The sequence below is a fragment of the Vulpes vulpes genome, chromosome 15, assembly GCF_048418805.1.
Source record: "Vulpes vulpes isolate BD-2025 chromosome 15, VulVul3, whole genome shotgun sequence".
Lineage (NCBI taxonomy): Eukaryota > Metazoa > Chordata > Mammalia > Carnivora > Canidae > Vulpes > Vulpes vulpes.
The window spans coordinates 92,078,964-92,099,086 of NC_132794.1; the positions used below are offsets into that span (position 1 = coordinate 92,078,964).

The 20,123-nt window shown below is 45.0% G+C and overlaps 1 protein-coding gene across 4 annotated transcripts; it reads left to right on the plus strand.

Moving 5' to 3' along the window:
- The first annotated feature begins 1,222 nt into the window (after positions 1-1,222).
- Positions 1,223-15,611, plus strand: NOLC1 (nucleolar and coiled-body phosphoprotein 1). 4 transcript variants are annotated; one of them, XM_025992739.2, is made up of 13 exons: positions 1,223-1,589; positions 4,257-4,312; positions 4,421-4,563; positions 4,661-4,788; positions 7,212-7,377; positions 10,066-10,190; positions 10,309-10,453; positions 10,973-11,101; positions 11,298-11,408; positions 11,494-12,129; positions 12,310-12,416; positions 13,644-13,736; positions 13,887-15,611. In XM_025992739.2, the coding sequence occupies exons 1-13, from the start codon at positions 1,470-1,472 to the stop codon at positions 14,043-14,045; spliced, it is 2,118 nt and encodes a 705-aa protein (XP_025848524.1). In that variant the 5' UTR covers positions 1,223-1,469; the 3' UTR covers positions 14,046-15,611. The 4 variants fall into 4 exon arrangements, with proteins under 4 accessions (XP_025848524.1, XP_025848525.1, XP_025848515.1 ...); XM_025992740.2 differs by having other exon boundaries at positions 1,230-1,589; positions 4,424-4,563; XM_025992730.2 differs by having other exon boundaries at positions 1,233-1,589; positions 11,286-11,408.
- The last annotated feature ends 4,512 nt before the right edge of the window (positions 15,612-20,123 follow it).

Consider the following 20,123-nt stretch of genomic DNA (forward strand, 5'->3'; position numbering starts at 1 on the left):
TGTGCTTACCTCCAGTTAGTTTCTAGGACCCCTCTTTGGTCAGATGTGAAATCCTGTTGGAACTCTGCTCCTCAGGATGTGTTGTCAGTGAAATCAGTCTTTTAGGGCAGTGCTTTCTCAAGTTTAAAAGCGAATTTGAATTATCTGGTCATCTTTTTAGAATGCAGATTCTGACTTTTGGGTTGGGCCTGAGATTCCTCATTTCAAACAAGGGATGCTGATGCTACAGTCCCAAGGAAGGGATTTGACTATCAAGGACCTAGAGGAAGCTCACACCTGTTCCAAATAAAGATTTTCTAAACAAGACTTTTATGTGCACATGTATTCAGCATTTTAGCTTGAGCGTAATACTTGACATACAACAGGTATTCAGAAGAATGCGTGCATGTGAATAGACCTCTGGGAAAGGGGAGATGTAAGAGTATTATCTATCTAGGAGAATGCCTATTTTGAGAACAAGGAGAAGTATGTCTTCTGAGAAAGTGGATTCTTACCTTTCCTGAGGGGTATGAATGGGAAGTAGTCAAAGGGTAGTGGGTAAAGGGACTGATTGATACCTGCTAATATGAACTGAGATGTGATAGAACTTGGAATTAACTTGGCAGGCCTGGGCACTGATTTTTCAATACTCATGACAGAGGCAGTTGGAGGGTTTTCTAGTTCTCCTATAGGGAGAGTTCAGGTGTGAACTGTGACTCAGGAGATAGAAGGGTTATTTCCAGGATTATAGATTTGAAGAGATTGCTGCTGCTGTATCACTCAGGATTGATGCACGATGAATGGCTTTTCCCTTCACGGAGCTGACTTAATGCTGAATGAATGGGTGGGGGTTGTCTCATGGGCAAATCATGGTTAACGGACGGGCATTTTGGGGGATCCTTGAGCCACTATTCATGGATAATCTGAAGGATCCTCTGCAGTGGAGGTGGGAATCCAGAGGCTGGAGCAGTATCTGACAAAGGGCCTCTCTGGGTGTTAGAGGCAGGGAAAATGAAGGGTGGGAATCGGCTGGCAGCGCGAATGGGGTGATTAGGAAATCTGTGACCGAGTCTAGTGAGTCCAAGGACAGCTCAACTTGCCGGTCCACTCTACTCTGGAATGCGAATCCCAGCTGCGCTGCCCCTGTGGAAAAAAGGTGGCTCTAGCAGAAAGGGCGCGCGGGAAGCCTGAAGTTTTCCCGCCACTGGCCAAGGCGTGACCCGTGACGTCAGGGCTCCGCCTCACAAGCTGACGGACGGAGGGCTCCGCCCTTACCAAGATGGCGACACTTGTGGCACCGGAAAGCGCTCAGATTTCGCCTGGATCCTGCCACCAAACTGGGAGGAACTGCCTTGTGGAGTGTGCCCGCCCCTTCCGCTGTGCGCCCGCGCCGTGCGATGACGTCACAATGGGTCCGCCCTACCCCTCCGGGTGCCCGAGTTCCTGAATAGTGCGCGTCGGCAACGGTAGTGACGCGTATTGCCCAGAGGATGGCGGACGCCGGCTTGCGCCGCGTGGTTCCCAGCGACCTGTATCCCCTCGTGCTCGGCTTTCTGCGCGATAACCAGCTCCCGGAGGTGGCCAATAAATTCGCTAAGGCAACAGGCGCTGTGAGTGCGGGCTTGGGGCAAGGGCTGCGGTGGGATGACTACAGGGCTTCGGGCCCTGACAGGTTTAGGTTTCCGGGTACCGAGGTCTCTAGGGTCCGCCGGTCCGGTATCTTCCGGGCCTTTGGGAGAGCCTTTGGAGAGCCTGCAGTCTCGGCACCTGGCCCCCACGAAGTCCCAGTAGATAGCGTTGAGTCTTGTTGCTTTTTTCCTCTTGAGCGGTGCAGCGATGGCAGCGTGGGATCCTCGTGTCCCAGGTCACGTGGCTGGCGGAGTGCGGCGAGGAGGGAGCGTGGCGTCCCATCCGAGGCATTGGAGGCTCTTGTTGACTTTTTGGGTTTTACGTTGGCTAATGCAAAGCATGATTTGACCATAACTCTCAGATTTACCGGGGACTCAAATATAAAATTCCTTTAGAAATGAAGGATGGGATTTTCGTTCGTAAAGCAGAAAGTGAAAGAGAGTAGAGGCATGGTTCTGCTTTTTAGGTATACCAAAGCAGGCCTGAGCATCATAGCCCTACTAAGCAGTGGGCTTGGATCTTTGACTTCTGGAACCAAACATATCTAGATATGGGGCCAGGCTGTCACTTCTTAAGATGTATAACCTGAGCAGCTTGCTGAACTTCTCTGAGTGTTTTCGTTACTACGGAGATGCCGTCATTCACTTTATAGGATGTTTGTGAATTTCAGTAACATAATAAATATGAAGTGGCAATCCCAGTGCCTGATGCTCTGGAAGCATCAGTGAGTGAAAGCTGTTGTTATAGTTATAGTCATTTAGAATGTTTCAAACACATGTAAAAGGAAAATGACTAGGGATGTGAAAAGTTTGGAATCACTTTCAAGAAAAGTGGACATGAGGCATGGGAAAACACCTTAAGAGATGGTAGAGTGAGGGCACCTGGGTGGTTCGGTGGTTGTCTGCCTTTGGCTCAGGTCGTTCAGTTATCTTGGGGTCCTGGGATCCAGTTTCTCGTGAGGTTCCCTGTGGGGAGCCTGCTCTCTCTCTGCCTAAGTCTCTGCTGCTCTCTCTGTGCCTCTCATGAATAAAAAAATAAAATATTGTAAAAAAAAAAAAAAGAGAGGGTAGAGTGTACCCTTGACAGTCGTCTTAGCCTTTGACGGTGAAGATAGGTTGTTCTTTGTGGTGGAGTCAGGCTGCATAAGGACAGGATCAAATCAGCTTCAGAAAGGACTTCCTTCAGCTGGGACAGCCTGCCTGCCATGTGATCTCCTAAACTGCTTTCATATTATAACTTTTTGAATTCACCATTAGAGAGGTTGCAAAAGGTATTTTCACAGTGAGCTGGATGGAATTGGGCCTTTCAGAATCAGGATTTTTTTTTTAAATGGCAAAAACTATAATCTTTCTGGAAGGGTCAGCTGGTGTTTCCTGATGCTAAGCCCTTTATATGTATTATCTCTAATTTTCTCAACTTAATAAAATGCATTGTTTCCATGTTATAGGGAAGAAAACAGTCTCAGAAAGATCAAGTAATTTAATCAAAGCCACGCAGTAATAGGCAGAGATGAATTTCACATCTGTACCGTCTAACAGCCTATATTCTTGTTGGTACTGTGATGCTTTGTCATTTTTTGCATCAACTAGTAGTCTGTATCAGTATAATTAATAGCTGAATGTAATTTTGTACTGAGTATGCACGTTAGTTTTTTAACTAGTATTGGAGGCTAATTTCCAATGATTTAGTATCATAAACCACATTGCAGCAAATGTCCCCTTCTGTTAATATTTGTGTCTTTGTTTCATGGGTAAGGATAAATTCCTAGACAGTGCATTGCTAGAGTAAAGGGAAAGCACATTATTAAAAAATATTTTTGAGAGCTTTCATACATGGCAGGGGGAGTGGTGGTGGGGGGAGAGAGAGAGAGAGAGAAGCAGACTCCCTCATAAGCAGAAAGCCTGTTATTGGGCTGGATCCCAGGACCCCAGAATCATGATCTGAGCCAAAGGCAGATGCTCAACCCCTAAGCTGCTACCTAGGTGTCCCGAAAGCACATTTTTTTAAAGGCTTTGACCAGCAGGATTGACTGGAGATAGATGGCAACAGAAACTATAGGAGTAACCCCAGTTTTTGATGTCAAAGATTGAGAAATACATAAACAGGCTATTTTTGTCTTAATTGATGCAAGTAGGAGAAGCCTTACAAAGGTAACATGTACACCAAACATAGGTATAAAACAGGTCTTTTTTTTTTTTTTAAGATTTATTCATTCATTCATGAGAGAGAGAGAGAGGCAGAGACATAGGCAGAGGGAGAAGCAGGCACCCCACAGGGAGCCTGGGACTCAATCCCAGATCCCAGGATCATGCCCTGAATCAAAGGCAGACGCTCAACCATTGAGCCACCCAGGTGTCCCTAGGTCTTTTTTCTTTTACGATTTTATTTTTTAGAGAGGAAGGGGGCATGAGCAGGGGGTAGGAGCAGGGAGAGAAAGAAACAGACACCCGCCAAGCAGGGAGCCCGGTGTGGGGCTCCATCCCAGGACCCTGAGATCATGACCTATACCAAAGGCAGACACTTAATTGACTAAGCCACCTAGGTGCCCCCAAACAGGTCACTTTTAATAAGAGAATAAAATAAAACCTAATTCCTCCCTGGAACAGCCAGGATAAAATTTTCTTACTAAGCTCTTTTTTCTCCTATAGACCCAACAGGACTCCAACGCCTCTTCCCTCTTGGACATCTATAGCTTCTGGCTCAAGTAAGTCTTTCCTGTACCACTGTGGCTGTTTTTTCCCTAAAGGAATTGGGCTGTATCTTAGATGTGTGAAGGTCCTGATCCCCCAAAAGTTAGCCTCATCTACCTCAGCAGGTCCACCAAGGCCCTGAAGCGAAAGGTACAGGCAAACGGACCGGTGACTAAGAAGGCTAAGAAGAAGACTTCATCCAGTGACAGCAGTGAGGACAGCAGTGAGGAAGAAAAAGCCCAGGGGCCGCCAGCTAAAAAGACTGGTAAGGCTGGGCAGGGAGTTGGGATTCCCAGAAAGGGATTTGTAGCGTGCCTGTACCACATGGCTGATTCTTAACAGCAGTCTTTGATTTTGTTCAGTTGTACCTGCCAAGCGGGCCAGTTTGCCTCAGCATCCTGGAAAGGCTGCAGCCAAAGCAGCAGAGAGCAGCAACAGTGAAGAATCCAGTGATGAGGAGGAAGAGGACGAGAAGAAAAAGCCTATTCAGGTGTGCAACTTTTGGAAGAAAAGGGATCGTTTAAGGAATTAGGAAGAAGGGCAGCCCCGGTGGCCCAGTGGTTTAGCACCGCCTTTAGCCCCGGGTGTGATCTTGGAGACCCGGGATCAAGTCCCACGTCAGGCTCCCTGCATGGAGCCCGCTTCTCCCTCTGCCTGTGTCTCTGCCTCTCTCTCTCTCTCTCTCTCTGTGTCTGTCATGAATAAATAAATAAAATCTTTTAAAAGTTAAAAAAAATAAAGGAATTAGGAAGAAGAGATCTAAAATCCTAGGTTGTAGCTTGGGACCAAGAGATGATGATAGGTATATAACAGGTGGTTATGGGGGTGCCTGGCTGGCTCAGTCAGTAGAGCTTGGGTTTCTTGATCTCAGGGTTGTAAGTTGGAGCCCCATGTTGGGTGTAAAGATTACTTAATAAATGAGGGGCACCTGGTGGCTTAGTTGGTTAAGCCTCTGACTCTTGGTTTCTGCTCAGGTCATGATCGCAGGGTCCTGGGCCACACGCACACAGCGGAGGGAGTCTGCTTCTCTGGCTCCCTCCTCTCTGCTTTTCCCCTCACTTGCTAGTGTAAGTGAGTGGGCATACACGTGCTCTCTCTTTTTAAAATAAATAAAAATAAAATAAAATATTTTCTTTATTTAGTTTAGAGGGGGTGGGGAGAAGGAGAGGGGGAGAGAATCTCCAGCAGACTGCATGATGAGTGCAAAGCCTGACATGGGGCTTGATCCCAGGATCCTGAGCCAAAACCAAGACTTGAACGCTTAACCGACTGAGCTACCCAGGTGCTCCAAAAATGAATCTTTAAATACATACCATAAAATCTATAACATAACACTGGAGAAGAAAATCTGAGGACTTTTCTGTGAGAAGTGACAGAAGTATGAAGTTTGGAAAAAATACAAGAGTGTGAAGTTGTACCCAGAATCTATAGGAACCATTCTCTTTCCTGGATGTTAAGTAGGGTTCTCTGGGACACTAAGATCCCAAGAGTAAGAGTATGTTTTGTAGACAGGTACTAGGAACTCTAAGCAGAGAATGGCAGGAATAGGGCTGAATCTTTCTTTCTTTCTTTTCTCTTTTCTTTTCTTCTTTTCTTTTCTTTCTTTTTTTTTCTTTTCTTCTTTTCTCTTTTCTTTTCTTTTCTTCTTTCTTTTCTTTTTTCTTCTTTTCCTTTCCTTTCCTTTCCTTGCATACTCCTGTGTGCATGAGCAGGGATGGGGAGGTGCAGAGGGAGAGGGAGAAGCATGCTCCCCGCTGAGCAGGGAGCCTGACGCAGGGCTCAATCCCAGAACCCTGAGATCATGACCTGAGCTGAAGGCAGACACTTAACTAACTGAGCCACCCAGACACCGCTCTTTCTCCTTCCTCCCTCTCTCCCTCGCTTCCCTTTCTTTCCTTTTTTTTTTTAAGATTTTAAAATTATTATTATTATTTTTTAAATTTTTATTTATTTATGATAGTCACACACAGATAGAGAGAGAGGCAGAGACACAGGCAGAAGGAGAAGCAGGCTCCGTGCACCGGGAGCCCGATGTGGGAGTTGATCCCGGGTCTCCAGGATCGCGCCCTGGGCCAAAGGCAGGTGCCAAACCGCTGCGCCACCCAGGGATCCCAAGATTTTAAAATTATTTCTAAGTAATTTCTGAACTCAGTGTGGGGTTCAAACTCCAAACCCTGAGATTAAGAGTTGCATGCTCTATCCACTGAGCCACCCAGGTGCCCCAATATTTTTGTTTCTTATGAAGAATTTGGTGCCCTTTTCAGACTCTCTCTCTCTCTCTCTCTCTCTCTTTAAAGATTTTATTTATTCATGGGAAACAGGTGAGACACAGGCAGAGGCAGAAATAGGCTCCATACAACCCGACGTGGGACTAGATCCCGGGACTCCAGGATCATGCCCTGGGCTGAAGGTGGTGCTAAACCGCTGAGCCACGTGGGCTGCCCTACTCTCTCTTTTTATTTTTATTTTTATTTTTATTTTTTAAAAATTTTTATTTATTTATGATAGTCACAGAGAGAGAGAGAGAGAGAGAGAGGCAGAGACACAGGCAGAGGGAGAAGCAGGCTCCATGTACCGGGAGCCCAACGTGGGATTCGATCCCGGGTCTCCAGGATCGCGCCCTGGGCCAAAGGCAGGCGCCAAACCGCTGTGCCACCCAGGGATCCCCTACTCTCTTTTTAAATACTCTTATGTCACATGTGGTTCTTAAACTCATGACCCCAAGATCAAGAGTTGCATGCTCTACCAACTAAGTCAGCCAGGTGCCCCCAGATGTTGTGTAGCTTTCCCTTGCTCTTACTGCTCCATTAGCCCCTAAATAGCAAAAATAGTGTAGGATGGTTTCTATTTTAGGATGCCTTTTAGGCATCCAGAAGCTTTTGCCAATTCTCTTTACCATGTGCTTCCTCACAGAAAGGAGTTAAGCCTCAATCCAAGGCAGTCAAAGCTCCTTCAAAGAAGTCCAAGAGCTCTGATTCTGATTCAGACTCAAGCTCAGAAGATGAATCACCAAAGAACCAGAAGCCAAAAACAACACCCGTGGCAGCTAAAGCTCAGGCTAAAGCCTCAGCCAAACCAGGTACAATTTTTGTTCCCAAGGGGCCATACTGGGGAGCAGGTTGCTCTGGGGACTGGTATTTGAATTGCTCATTCAGAGGCAGCTGGGTGGCTGTCAGTTGAGGATATGCCTTCAGCTCAGGTCATGATCTCAGGATCCTGGGATTAAGCCTTGCATTGGGCTCTGCACTGGGCATGGAGCCTGCTTAAGATTCTCTCTCTGCCTTTCCCCATCCTTTGCCTGTATGCAAAGGATGTGTGCACTTACGCACACTCTCTCAAAAAAAATTGCTGGACACCTGGGTGGCTCAGTCAGTTGAGTGTCGGCCTTCAGCTCAGGTCATGATCCTGGGGTCCTGGGATCGAGCCCTGCATCAGGCTCCCTGCTTAGTGGAGAGGCTGCTGCTTCCTCTTCTTGTGTGCTCTCTCACACTCTTTCTCTTTCTCTCTGTGTCAAATAAAATCTTAAAAATTAAAAAGAGGGTATCCCTGGGAGGCTCAGTGGTTTAGCACCTGCCTTTGGCCCAGGGCGTGAACCTGGAGTCCCGGGATCTAGTCCCACGTTGGGTTCCCAGCACGGAGCCTACTTCTCCCTCTGCCTGTGTTTCTGCCTTTCTCTCTCTCTCTCTTTCTCTATCATGAATAAATAAATAAAATCTTTAAAAAACAAAAATTTAAAAAGAAATTGTCCATTTGGCATAGGGATAAAGTGGCAGTGGTTGTTGAACTAAGGGTATTGATTGGTATCTTTTTTTTTCCTTAAAGATTTCCACTTACTAATAAAAAGAATAAGAGAAACAGCCTGCAGTGAGGACAAATGTATTTTTAAAAATAGTATCCAGAGGGCAGCCCCGGTGGCTCAGCGGTTTAGTGCCGACTTCAGTCCAGGGCGTGATGCTGGAGTCCCGGGATCGAGTCCCACATCAGGCTCCCTTCATGGAACCTGCTTCGCTCTTTGTCTGTGTCTCTCTCTCTTTGTGTCTCTCTCTGTCTCTCTCTGTGTGTGTCTCATGAATAAATAAAATCTTAAAAAAAAAAAAAAAGTATCCAGAGGCCCCTAGATGGCTCAGCGAGTTGGGCTACCGACTTGATTTCAGCTGGGTTCTTGATGTCAAGGTTGTGGGATTGAACCCTGTGTTGGGCTCCACTCTCAGGAGAGAGTCTGCTTGAGGAGTCTCCCTTTCCATTCTTGTGTATAATGCTCTCTCTCTTAAATAAATAAATCTTTTTTTTTTTTTTTTTTTACAGATTTTATTTATTTACCATTCATTCATTCATTCATTCATGAAAGAGGCAGAGACATAGGTAGAGGGAGAAGCAGGCTCCCTGTGGGGAGCCCATTGCAGGACTCAATCCTGGGACTCCTGGATCATGACCTGAGCCAAAGGCACTCAACCAGTGAGCCACCCAGATGCCCCTCTTGTTCTTTTCATAGATGATTTACATTCACACAGACCACATTCTATTATCACTTAGTCATCTAACCTTTATGCTTTTCGTTACCATTGTTTCTTCTCTGCATTCACTCCATAGGACATGTGAGAATTTAAACTTTTTTCTATAATCTTGTGATGACAGGTTATTATTTATAGGAGCTTCTCTGATTTTAGTATATGTGCTGCCGAAGCGAGCACTATAGGAGCTTCTCTGAATGGAAGTTGAAATGAAAGGTTTTACAGAGCATATTTGAATTATTTACATCATACCTTTTTTGTAAGATTTTATTTGAGAGAGCGTGCACACATGAATGGGGAGGATCAGAATGAGAGGGACAGGCAGACTTCCCTTTGAGCCTGGAGCGTGACACAGGCCTCAATCACATGACCCTGGGGCACCTGGGTGGCTCAGTGGTTGAGTGTCTGCCTTCAGCTCAGATCGTGATCCCAGGGTCCTGGGATCAAGTCCCACATCAGGCTCCCCACAGGGAGCCTGCATCTCTGCCTATGTCTCTGCTTCTCTCTGTGTGTCTACCATGAATAAATGAATAAAATCTTAAAAAAAAAAATCGCAACACTGAGATCATGACCTCAGCCAAAATGAAGTCATACACTTAACAAAATTAACCACACACGTGCCCGTATGTCGGATCAGTTTATTTATTTTTATTTTTTATTTTTTATTTTTTTAAAAAGATTTTTATTTATTCATGAGAGACACAGAGAAAGAGAGAGAGAGAGAGAGAGGCAGAGACACAGGCAGAGGGAGAAGCAGGCTCCATGCAGAGAGCCCGATGTGGGACTTGATCCTCGGTCTCCAGGATCACACCCTGGGCTGAAGGTGGCACTAAATCACTAAGCCACTGGGGCTGCCCAGATCAGTTTTTTTAAAAGATGTTTTTGTTTTGTTTTGTTTTTTTAAAGATTTTATTTATTCATGAGAGACCCACAGAGAGAGAGAGAGAGGCAGAGACACAGGCTGAGGGAGGAGCAGGCTCCATGCAGGGAGCCCAACATGGGACTCGATCCTAGGGCTCCAGGATCATGCCCCGGCTGAAGGCTGCGCTAAACCGCTAAGCCACCGGGGCTGCCCAAAAGATGATTTTATTCTTGAAATTAGTCAGGAAAGTCATCCTTTGATAGTCAACCCATGGTAGTCTCTCTCAGGCTTGCTCTAAAACCAAGAGGACTGATAGACTCCTAAGTTCTGAGCTAATAGATTTCTTTTGTCTATTAGGGCCTTGATAATTCTTACAGTTTTTTTTCCTTCATAGGTACACCAGCTCGAGTGGTACCTAAACTAGCCAATGGCAAAGCAGCCAGAAGTAAGAGCAGCAGCAGCAGCAGCAGCAGTGATGACTCTGAGGAGGAGGAGGTGGCAGCGGCCATACCTAAGAAGGTTTGGGCCATAACTTCCAGGGGACTGGGGGTGGGGGGTGAGTGTGTCTCTCATTTCCTGGCAGGATTCATTGGACTAGCTTTTTCCTGTGGTAACTAATTTCCTCTGTATGATGCAGATTGTACCTAAAAAGCAAGTTGTAGCCAAGTCCCCAGTGAAAGCAGCAGCCACCGCTACCCAAAAGAGTTCCAGCAGTGAGGACTCCTCCAGTGAGGAGGAGGAGGAGGAGGAAGAGCAGAAAAAACCCATGAAGAAAAAACCAGGTGACTGGGCATGGGAGTTAAGTAAGCTGCACGACTGCAGCCACTGTGTGAAACTTTCTGTAGAACTACCTGATATGACTGCTAGCTTTTCATGGAGAAAAGCGCATTGCCTTTTATAACCTAGATGCAGAAATACCATGCCATCCTCTCTGCCATATTCTGTTGGTTAGAAACGAGTCACTAGTTCTAGCCCACACTAAAAGGAAGAGGAATTAAGCTTCATTTTTACAAGGGGGCAGTATCAGAATTTTTTTAGGGTTTTTTTTTTTTTAAGATTGATTTATTCACTTTTTAGAGATCCAGTGAGCAAGCACGTGGAATGGGGTGAAGGGAGGAGCAGAGGGAAAGGGAGAGGACCCCAAGTAGACTCCCTGCTGAGTGTGGAGCCCCTTGCAATCCTGAGAGCATGACCTGAGCCAAAATCAAGAGTCAGATGCTTAACCAACTGAGCCACCCATGCAGCCCTCAAAGAATTTTATACATATTTTAAAACCACGACACTTGTCTTTTTTAAAACAGGTCCCTATAGTTCAGTCCCCCCACCTTCTGTTGCCCCATCCAAGAAGTCCCTGGGAACTCAGGCTCCCAAGAAAGCCACAGAGAAGAAACAGCCTGTGGAGAGCAGTGAGGACAGCAGTGATGAGTCTGGTGAGTCCCCATCCGTGGAGAATGGATCTGGGTAGTATGTGAGGAATATAGAAGACAAAAATGTCCTGTCCCTTTTGCTTTTCACTTAAGCAGGACAGGGCTTAGTTTTCTGTGTGGGTCTTTGCATCCTCCTTTTTATTGCTTTTGATTGGGTTGGGACTCTGATCCCAGCCTAATGCCATAGGTTCTCTCCCAGATTCGAGTTCAGAGGAAGAAAAGAAGCCCCCAGCTAAAGCAGTCATCTCTAAAGCAACCATTAAACCAGCTCCAGCAAAGAAAGAACCAGAGAGCTCTTCAGACAGCTCAGGTGAGGCATATGGAGGCCCTTAGGGCACTGGCAGTTCCAGGGTCTCTTTTTGTCTGATTCTGTTTATTCTTTGCTCTTTGTCTAGACTCTGACAGTTCTGAGGATGAAGCTCCTGCCAAGCCAGCTGGTATCACCAAGAATCTATCAAGTAGGCCAGTTACCACTCCCAACCAACCTGCAGCTAAACCAGTCACAGCTCCCAAGCAACCTGCAGGTAGTGGCCAGAAGCCGCTGACCAGAAAGGCTGATAGCAGCTCCAGTGAAGAGGAGAGCAGCTCTAGTGAAGAGGAGAAAACAAAGAAGACTGTGGTCACCCCCAAGCCCAAGGCAGTGGCTAAAGCAGTTCCTTCTTTGCCTACCAAACAGGCTTCTCAGGGTGATGGGGACAGCAGCTCTGATTCAGATAGCTCTAGCAGTGAGGAAGAGAAGATGTTAAAATCCCCAGTTAAAAAGAAGCCACAGAAGGTAGCAAGAGTTGTAGCCTCTTCCAAGGCAGCTTCCACAAAGAAAGCAAAGGCTGAGAGCAGCAGCAGTTCTTCCTCTGATGATTCCAGTGAGGAAGAGGAAAAGGAGAAGCCTAAGGGCAAGGGCACTGTAAGGCCACAAGCCCTCAAGACCAATGGGACCTCTGCACTGACTACCCAGAATGGAAAAGCAGACAGAGATAGCAATGAGGAAGAAGAAGAAAAGAAAAAGGCAGTAGTAGCAGTTTCTAAGCCAGGTCTGTATCCAAAGAATCTGCCTTCCTGGTTTGTCCCCTCAAATACTGATGGGCTCTACATTGGGGAATAGGGTAGGGAGAGGAGGCCCACAATTAGGCTTCCAGTTGTATGCCCTCATTGTGAAAATCTAGGAGGAGGAATAGGAAGCTGGTCTCCTGAGTCTGGCTTTTACTTTGTAGGTTCAGGGAAGAAGCGGAAGCAGAATGAGGCTACCAAGGAGGCAGAGACTCCTCAAGCCAAGAAGATAAAGCCCCAGACCCCCAACACATTTCCAAAAAGGAAGAAAGTAAGTTACCTTATTTTCTTTTCAGGAGCAAGGCTTTGTTTGCTTGTTTTCAATTTTATTTACTTTTTTCAAGTTTTATTTATTTATTTATTTATTTATTTATTTATTTATTTATTTATTTGAGAGAGAGAGAGAGAGAGGCGCAGAGACTCAGGCAGAGGGAGAAGCAGGCTCCATGCAGGGAGCCTGATGTGGGACTCGATCCCAGGACTCCAGGATCACGCCCTGGGCTGAAGGCAAGCGCTAAACTACTGAGCCACCCAGGGATCCCATTTTTATTTATTTATGTGACAGAGCACGCAAGCAGGGGGAGTGGGAGAGGGAGAAGCAGACTCTCTGCTGAACAGGGAGCCCAGTGCGGCGCTCCATCCCAGGACTCTGAGACCGTGGCCTGAGCCGAAGGCAGGCGCTTAACTGACTTAGCCGTCCAGGCACCCCAGACTCTGCCTTATTTTTTAGTTAAAAAAAAAAAAAAAAAGATTTTTAAAATTTATTTATTCATGAGAGACAGAGAAAGAGAGGCAGAAACATAGGCAGAGGGAGAAGCAGGCTCCCTGCAGGAAGGCCAATGTGGGACTCGATCCCAAGACCCTGGCAGCATGACCAGAGCCAAAGGCAGATGCTCAACCACTGAGACACGCAGGTACTCTAGGAGTCAGCCTTTAAAGAATAGAAATAAAGTGGCACCTGGGTGGCTCAAGTTGGTCAAGCATCTGACTCTTGATTCCCCCTCTTGGTAGTGACCTCTGGGTCAGGAGGTTGAGCCCCATGTGTGCTCAGCACAGAGTCTGCTTGAGATTCTCTCTCTCCCTCTGCCCCTTACCCCATCCTCCCCCTTCCCCACCATCCCTAGTCAGTGAGTCAGTCAGTCAATCTTTAAAGAAGTAGAAAAACCTGAGATCATCTTGACAACTCTCTGCCTGATCTGGCATGCATGTACATGTGTAGCTAAGGAGACCTTTTCTGTTTAAGTGGCTCCTCCATCTTAAATTTCGTAATTTCGGGAACCCTGGGTGGCGCAGCGGTTCAGCGCCTGCCTTTGGCCCAGGGCGCGATCCTGGAGACCCGGGATCGAATCCCACATCGGGCTCCCGGTGCATGGAGCCTGCTTCTCCCTCTGCCTGTGTCTCTGCCTCTCTCTCTCTCTGTGACTATCATAAAAAAAAAAAAAAAAAAAAAATTAAAAAAAAAAAAATTAAAAAAAAAATTTCGTAATTCCTTTTCCAGGGAGAGAAAAGGGCATCATCCCCATTCCGAAGGATCAGGGAGGAGGAAATTGAGGTAGATGCTCGAGTGGCAGACAATTCCTTTGATGCCAAGGTGAGGAGGGGAAAGGGTGTTGGTCGTCCCTGAGGGCAAAGGGTGGAAGAGAGGACAAGTTTTTGGTTCGGGTTGCCTTGAGCAGGAAGATGAACATAACAGGGCCTTGGGGTCATCCTTCTGTGTACTAACCCCTTCTCTGCCTACCAGCGGGGTGCAGCTGGAGACTGGGGGGAGCGCGCCAATCAGGTTCTGAAGTTCACCAAAGGCAAATCGTTCCGGCATGAGAAAACCAAGAAGAAGCGGGGCAGCTATCGGGGAGGCTCCATCTCCGTCCAGGTCAATTCTGTTAAGTTTGACAGCGAGTGACCTGGGGCCATCTGTGGCGAAGCAGGGGTGAGGATCTGAGACCATCGACTTTCCCCAGCGGACCTGGGAAACCCTCAGCTCTCTTAAGAAAGGTTCTCGGTGAGGACAACCGTTTAGAATAGGTCTGAAGACTTTGTATCGTAACATCCTCTCTGGTCCTTTTCTGGTGTTCATAGTTTTCTACAGATTTGTTTTTGAGTGTTGAGTAGCAAAGACAACATAAGGGGCGTGTTCCTTTTTAAGAAAAGGAAAAATTTTAGTTCTTGTCCCCTTCTCCCTATCCTGTGGAAGTCCTCATACTGAGAAATTTGTATATTTTATATTAAATCATTTCCTGTTGATTTTTGTTATTTTCACAGGTGGGTTCTCACAGATAAAATCTTAGCTCTTGCCCAAGACATAGTAAAAGTCACATGGATGAGTTTTTATAATTGGAGAATTGTGCCTATTGTGCACGTGTCCACCTTTCATCCGTCCTACCCCTCATAGCTTTGGAAAAGGGCAGTTAAGAATGGTTAATGTATATGTTTGCTAAGCATGCACTGTGTAGTTCATCCTCATTCATGGGATGTAGGACTGATGTTCTCAGCGAGCATGGACTTAACTACTTTTTGGGATAAAATTCACTTGTTGCAGGCAATATTCTGGTGTAACGTGAATGCCATAGGGTTAATCTGAATGTTTTGTTTTCTGTAATTTTAACATTATCTAATGTTTGCAATACATGTTTAGTTTTTTAATTTGAAAGCATAAACTTTTCTATTGTTCGAAGACTTTTTGATGGCCCCTAATAGTACTAAATTGAGGACTGCATTTTCTTGTTTTTTACATTTTAGAGAACAAAATAACATTAATCTGAACATACACATGACTTGTTATTTCTGTTTCAGTAACAGTAGTGACACAAAATGAGTTTCATTAACTCCTGTGTGGTTGGAAATCACCGATCAAGAAAGCGAAAGAATAAAAACTCTAAAAACGTCAATTAAGAATTAGGTTACATTAGTCAGGTGAATTTATAGGTAACCTGTGTGCTAATGGAAACGGGAAGAACCTTTATAAAGCATATTAGGTGGTAAAACTTGAGTAGGGTGGGGTTGGGAAAGCATCCCAACGAAATTGTTGTGTCTTCTAGTTGGAACATGGGAGTAATTGATGTGCCCCTTTCAGTACCTTAACTGTCAGTAACAGTAGAGGTAACAGTAAAAACCAGTGGTCATCAATAGGACTCTGAGATCAAGCTGGCTGATCCTAAAGCTGTAGATGACAGTGCTTGGTTGGAGCCAAGATGGGGAAGGAAGAGGCAATAACAAAACTCTGGAGGCTGGGCTGTTCCTGTGGTGGGAAAATGTGCCCTAGCTTCATGGATGGGGCAAGTGTAGGTTTTAAGATTGGCCTCCCCTTGTTTGGATTTCATACTCCCAAGTAACTTGATAATAACTTGGTTTTCCATGTAACTGCTTTGGGAAGAACATGCACTGTTCATGCTGATATAGGTACGTCAGTCTGCATGGTAAAAGTTATCCACCTCACTACAAAATAATAAACTGGCTGGTTTATAATGTGTCTTGGGAGTTTTTTATTGTGAGTCTAGAGCCCTCCCACCTTCTCAAACCAGAACAACTTGGATGCAGTTAGAGGGCTGGAGTGAAGACCTGTGAGTTCACTGCAGAACCTTCTTAGCAGCAGCTTGCTGGCTTTTCTTGGCCATACCTTGTCTCAGGGTTCCTTGTTCAGGCAGTAGTCCAGATTGTATGTAGTCTAAACTGGGGTTTGGCAAAATGGCCTATGGGTGAGTACAGTCTGAGACTTGTTTTTGTAATGCTTAGGCACTGAGAATGGTTACTTTTTTATTAAAATACTTTTTTTTTTTTTAATGTATAATCTTTACTTAGCTCTTGTAAACCTTTTTATTTTTTTAGAGAGGGACACCTGGGTGGCTCAGTGGTTGAGCATCTGCCTTCTGCTCAGGGTGTGATCCCAGTCTGGGGATGGAGTCCCATATCGGGCTCCCTAGCAAGGAGCCTGCTTCTCCCTCTGCCTGTGTGTCTGCCTCTCTCTGTGTCTCTCATGAATAAATAAATAAAATATTTTTAAAAAATCAGATGCTTAACTGACTGAGCCACCCAGGCATCCCCAAGAATGGTTTTTACATTTTGACTTTATTTTTTTAAATGTATGCATTTAAGAGAGAGAAAGCACACAAAGGGAGAGGGAGAAACAGACTCTTCACTGAGCAAGGAGTCCGATGTGGGGCTCAATCCCAGGACCCTGGGATCATGACCAGAGCCAAAGGCAGCCGCTTAACTGAGCCACCCAGACACCCCTATTGGTTTGTTTTAAAGTAGGCACCACACCCAATATGGGCTTGTTTTTTTTACATTTTATAAGTACTTCTAAGAATATGTGGTTGACTTCATGTGGCTCCCAGGGCCTACAGTGTATACTAACTGGACCTCTGTGGGAAACGTTTACTAATTCATGGTCTAAATCAGTGATTTCACAACAGTTTTAGAGGCTGAAAATTAGAATCATCTGGGAGAACTTTTAAAACTTTTGATACCCAAAGGCCCATCCCAGACCAGCTGAGTCAGACCCTGGTGTTGTCTGGTGGGGCCTGGATATTAGGATTTTTAATTTTTTAAGTGCCTGGGTGATTCTAGTGAGCAGCTGAAGTTGAAAACCACTAATCTAAAGAGTGTTTGAAAATAATTGAATTGGGGTGCCTTTGTGGTTCAGTCAGTTGATCTCGTCTGACTCTTGGTTTCTGCTCAGGTTATGATCACATGGGTCATGGGATCCAGCCCTGTGTTTGCTCTGCTGTGGGAGTCTGTTGGAGATTCTCTCCCTCTGCTCTCAGGCATGCGGTATCTCTAAAAAAAATAAATCTTTTTTTAAAAAATTGATATTTTTTCATTCCTCTCATGCTTTCATTTTCAAATATACTTGTAAATCTAATAGTATAAAGTGAAAATTAAATTTACATCTTAACTCTGTTTCCTGGGACTTGATTCTGTGTCTTCACAATTTCTCTAAATGTGCTGTTATATGCTTCCACTCATTTTTTTCCTTACACAAATGAGGTATCTTGCTATTTGCAGTGTTTAAGTTTGGAGTTCATTTCCAACACAGCAGTTCATTTTTAATAGCTGCCATGGTACTCGTTTATATGGAAAAAGCACAAGTTTAATAAGTATTCAAAGCAGTAACTTATTTATGTTAAGTTTTTTTTTTTTTTTTTTAGCATTTCGCTACTACAAACAGCCACAGTGGTTATTCTTTTTTTTTTTTTTAAGTAAACTCTACCCCCAGTGTGGGGCATTCATGACCCCGAGATCAAGAGTCACATGTTCCTCTGAGCCAGTCAAGGGCCCTGCACAATGAATATTCTTCTATATGAAACAGTATCTGGATTTTTTTTATTTTTTATTTATTTTTTACAATTTTTTTTTTTTTTTTTTTTTTTAAGATTTTATTTTTTTATTCATGAGAGAGAGGCAGAGACACAGGCAGCGGGAGAAGCAGGCTCCACGCAGGGAGGCAGGGAGCCTGATGCGGGACTCGATCCCGATCCTGGGACTCCAGGATCATGCCCTGGCCTAGATCACACCCTGGCCCGAAGGCAGGCGCTAAACTGCTGAGCCACCCAGGGATTCCTACAAGAGTTTATTCTTAATTGTGCAATAGGATCTGAGACCTCACTCAATCTAGCTATAGACATCAACAGATGCTATGATAGGAAGGCCAGATGTTTAAACAAGGAATTAAGGATCATCATTTCCTCAGGCACAAGGAACAGCCTTTTTTTTTTTTTTTTTAAAGATTTTATTTATTCATGAGAGAGAGGCAGAAACACAGGCAGCGGGAGAAGCAGGCTCCATGCACCGGGAGCCCGATGTGGGATTCGATCCCGGGTCTCCAGGATCGCACCGTGGGCCAAAGGCAGGCGCCAAACTGCTGCGCCACCCAGGGATCCCCTGTAATTTTGTTTTTTAAGATTTATTTATTTTAGAGATAGTATGCGTGCTCAAGTGAATGGGGAGAGGAGAGGGAGAGAAAATCTTAAGCAGACGCAACACTAAGCAGTGGAGCCTGACAAGGTTGTCCCATGACCTGAGTTGGAACTGAGAGTCAAGTCAGAGGCTTAACCAACTGTGCCTCCCAGATGCCCCTGTTCTCTGTATTTTTCTTTTCTTTTTTTTTTTTAAGATTTTACTTATTCATGAGAGACACAGAGAGGCAGAGACATAGGCAGAGGAAGAAGCAGGTTCCTTGCCAAGAGCAAGGACCCCAGTATCACGACTCAAGCCAAAGGCAGACACTCAACCAGTTTACCACCCAGGTGCTCCTCTGTATTTTTGAGTCTGTTTCTGTTTTGTTGTTTCCTAGATTCTACATATAAGTGAAATCATAAAGTATTTGTCTTTCTCTGTGTGACTTATTTCATATAGCATCCTTTTGATCTCATGTTGCAAATAGCAAGATGTAACTTTTTTTATGGCTGAGTATATGTATACACACACACATACACTGTATATAAACACACTACACCTTTATCCATTAATCAATTGGTGGATACTTAGGTTATTTCCATACCTTGGCTATCATAAATAATGCAGAACATAGGGGGTGATGTATATATTCTTTTGAATTAGTGTTTTCATTGGGTAAATACCTAGAAGTGGAATTGCTGGATCATATGAAATATTTTGAGGAAAGCTCCATACTGTTTTCCATAGTGGCTGTACCCATTACGTTCCCATCAATGGTACATGAGGGTTTCTTTTCTCCCACACCATCACCACCACTTGTTATTTTTTATATTAGCCATTTGCACAGTATCTCCTTGTGGTTTTGACTTGTATTTCTCTGATGATTAGTGATACTGAACATCTTTTCATGTGTTTATTGACTGTATATCTTTTTTGAAAAACTGTTCGGGTCCTCTGCCTGTTTAATTAGATTGTTTGTTTTTTGGTGTTGAGTTGTATGAGTTTATGTATTTTAGATTTTAACCCCTTATTGGGGTCATCTGCAAATGTCTTCTCCCATTCGTAGGTTGCCTTGTTTTGTTGATGGTTTTCTTTGCTATGTAAAAGCTTTCTGATTTTATGTAGTTTCTTCTTTATTCTTGCTTTTTTTTTTCTTTTTGCTTTTATTGCCCCTGCCCGAGGAGACAGGCCCCCCCAAATATTGCTAAGACTAGTGTCCTTCCTCACACCAAGAGCAGCATTAAATTACTCTGCCCTCCATGCATGCTCTCACTTCTCGCTTCTGGGGAAACAAGGCCACTTCCCCTCATTTTGTACTCCTGCTGCAAGGCAGGCTGGGCACTCTGGGGTGCTCCCTGCTCTTGGCCTTTGGTGAGACCCCAGCGCTGCTGTGACTGGGTGTGGTAGGAGGCAGGACACTATGAGTGCTTAGAGCACACACCCAACAGACTCTGGGTGCCTGTTAGAACCTGGTTTATCATTCCTTCTAAGATACCTGCAGGATGCACCTTCTCACTGACCATATCTCTTCTTCCCTGGCCACTGTGGCTGGACAGTCACCCTCTAGACGTTTGAGGAGGGTGCCTTGCAGGCCTGGGCTCCCCAGTACTCCTCACTGTGCAGACAGCTTAGACTAGACTTGAATTTGGCCATCAGGGCTGGCTGTAGTCTGAAGTACCAACCCACCTTTGTTTTCTTTTAGGAATTTTATGGCCAGGTTTTATATTTAGGTTTTTAATCCATCATCTGTTTATTTTTGTATATGGCATCATTCTTTGTGTGTTCAGTTTTCCTAGCACCATTTATTGAAGAAGCTCTCTTCCTCATTTTATTTTATTTATTTATTTTTTTAACTTTTTTTTTTTTACTTTTTATTTATTTATGATAGTCACACACACACAGAGAGAGAGAGAGAGAGAGAGGCAGAGACACAGAGGGAGAAGCAGGCTCCATGCACCGGGAGCCCGACGTGGGATTCGATCCTGGGTCTCCAGGATCGCGCTCTGGGCTAAAGGCAGGCGCCAAACCGCTGCGCCACCCAGGGATCCCTCTTCCTCATTTTATATTCTCACCTCCTTTGTCATAG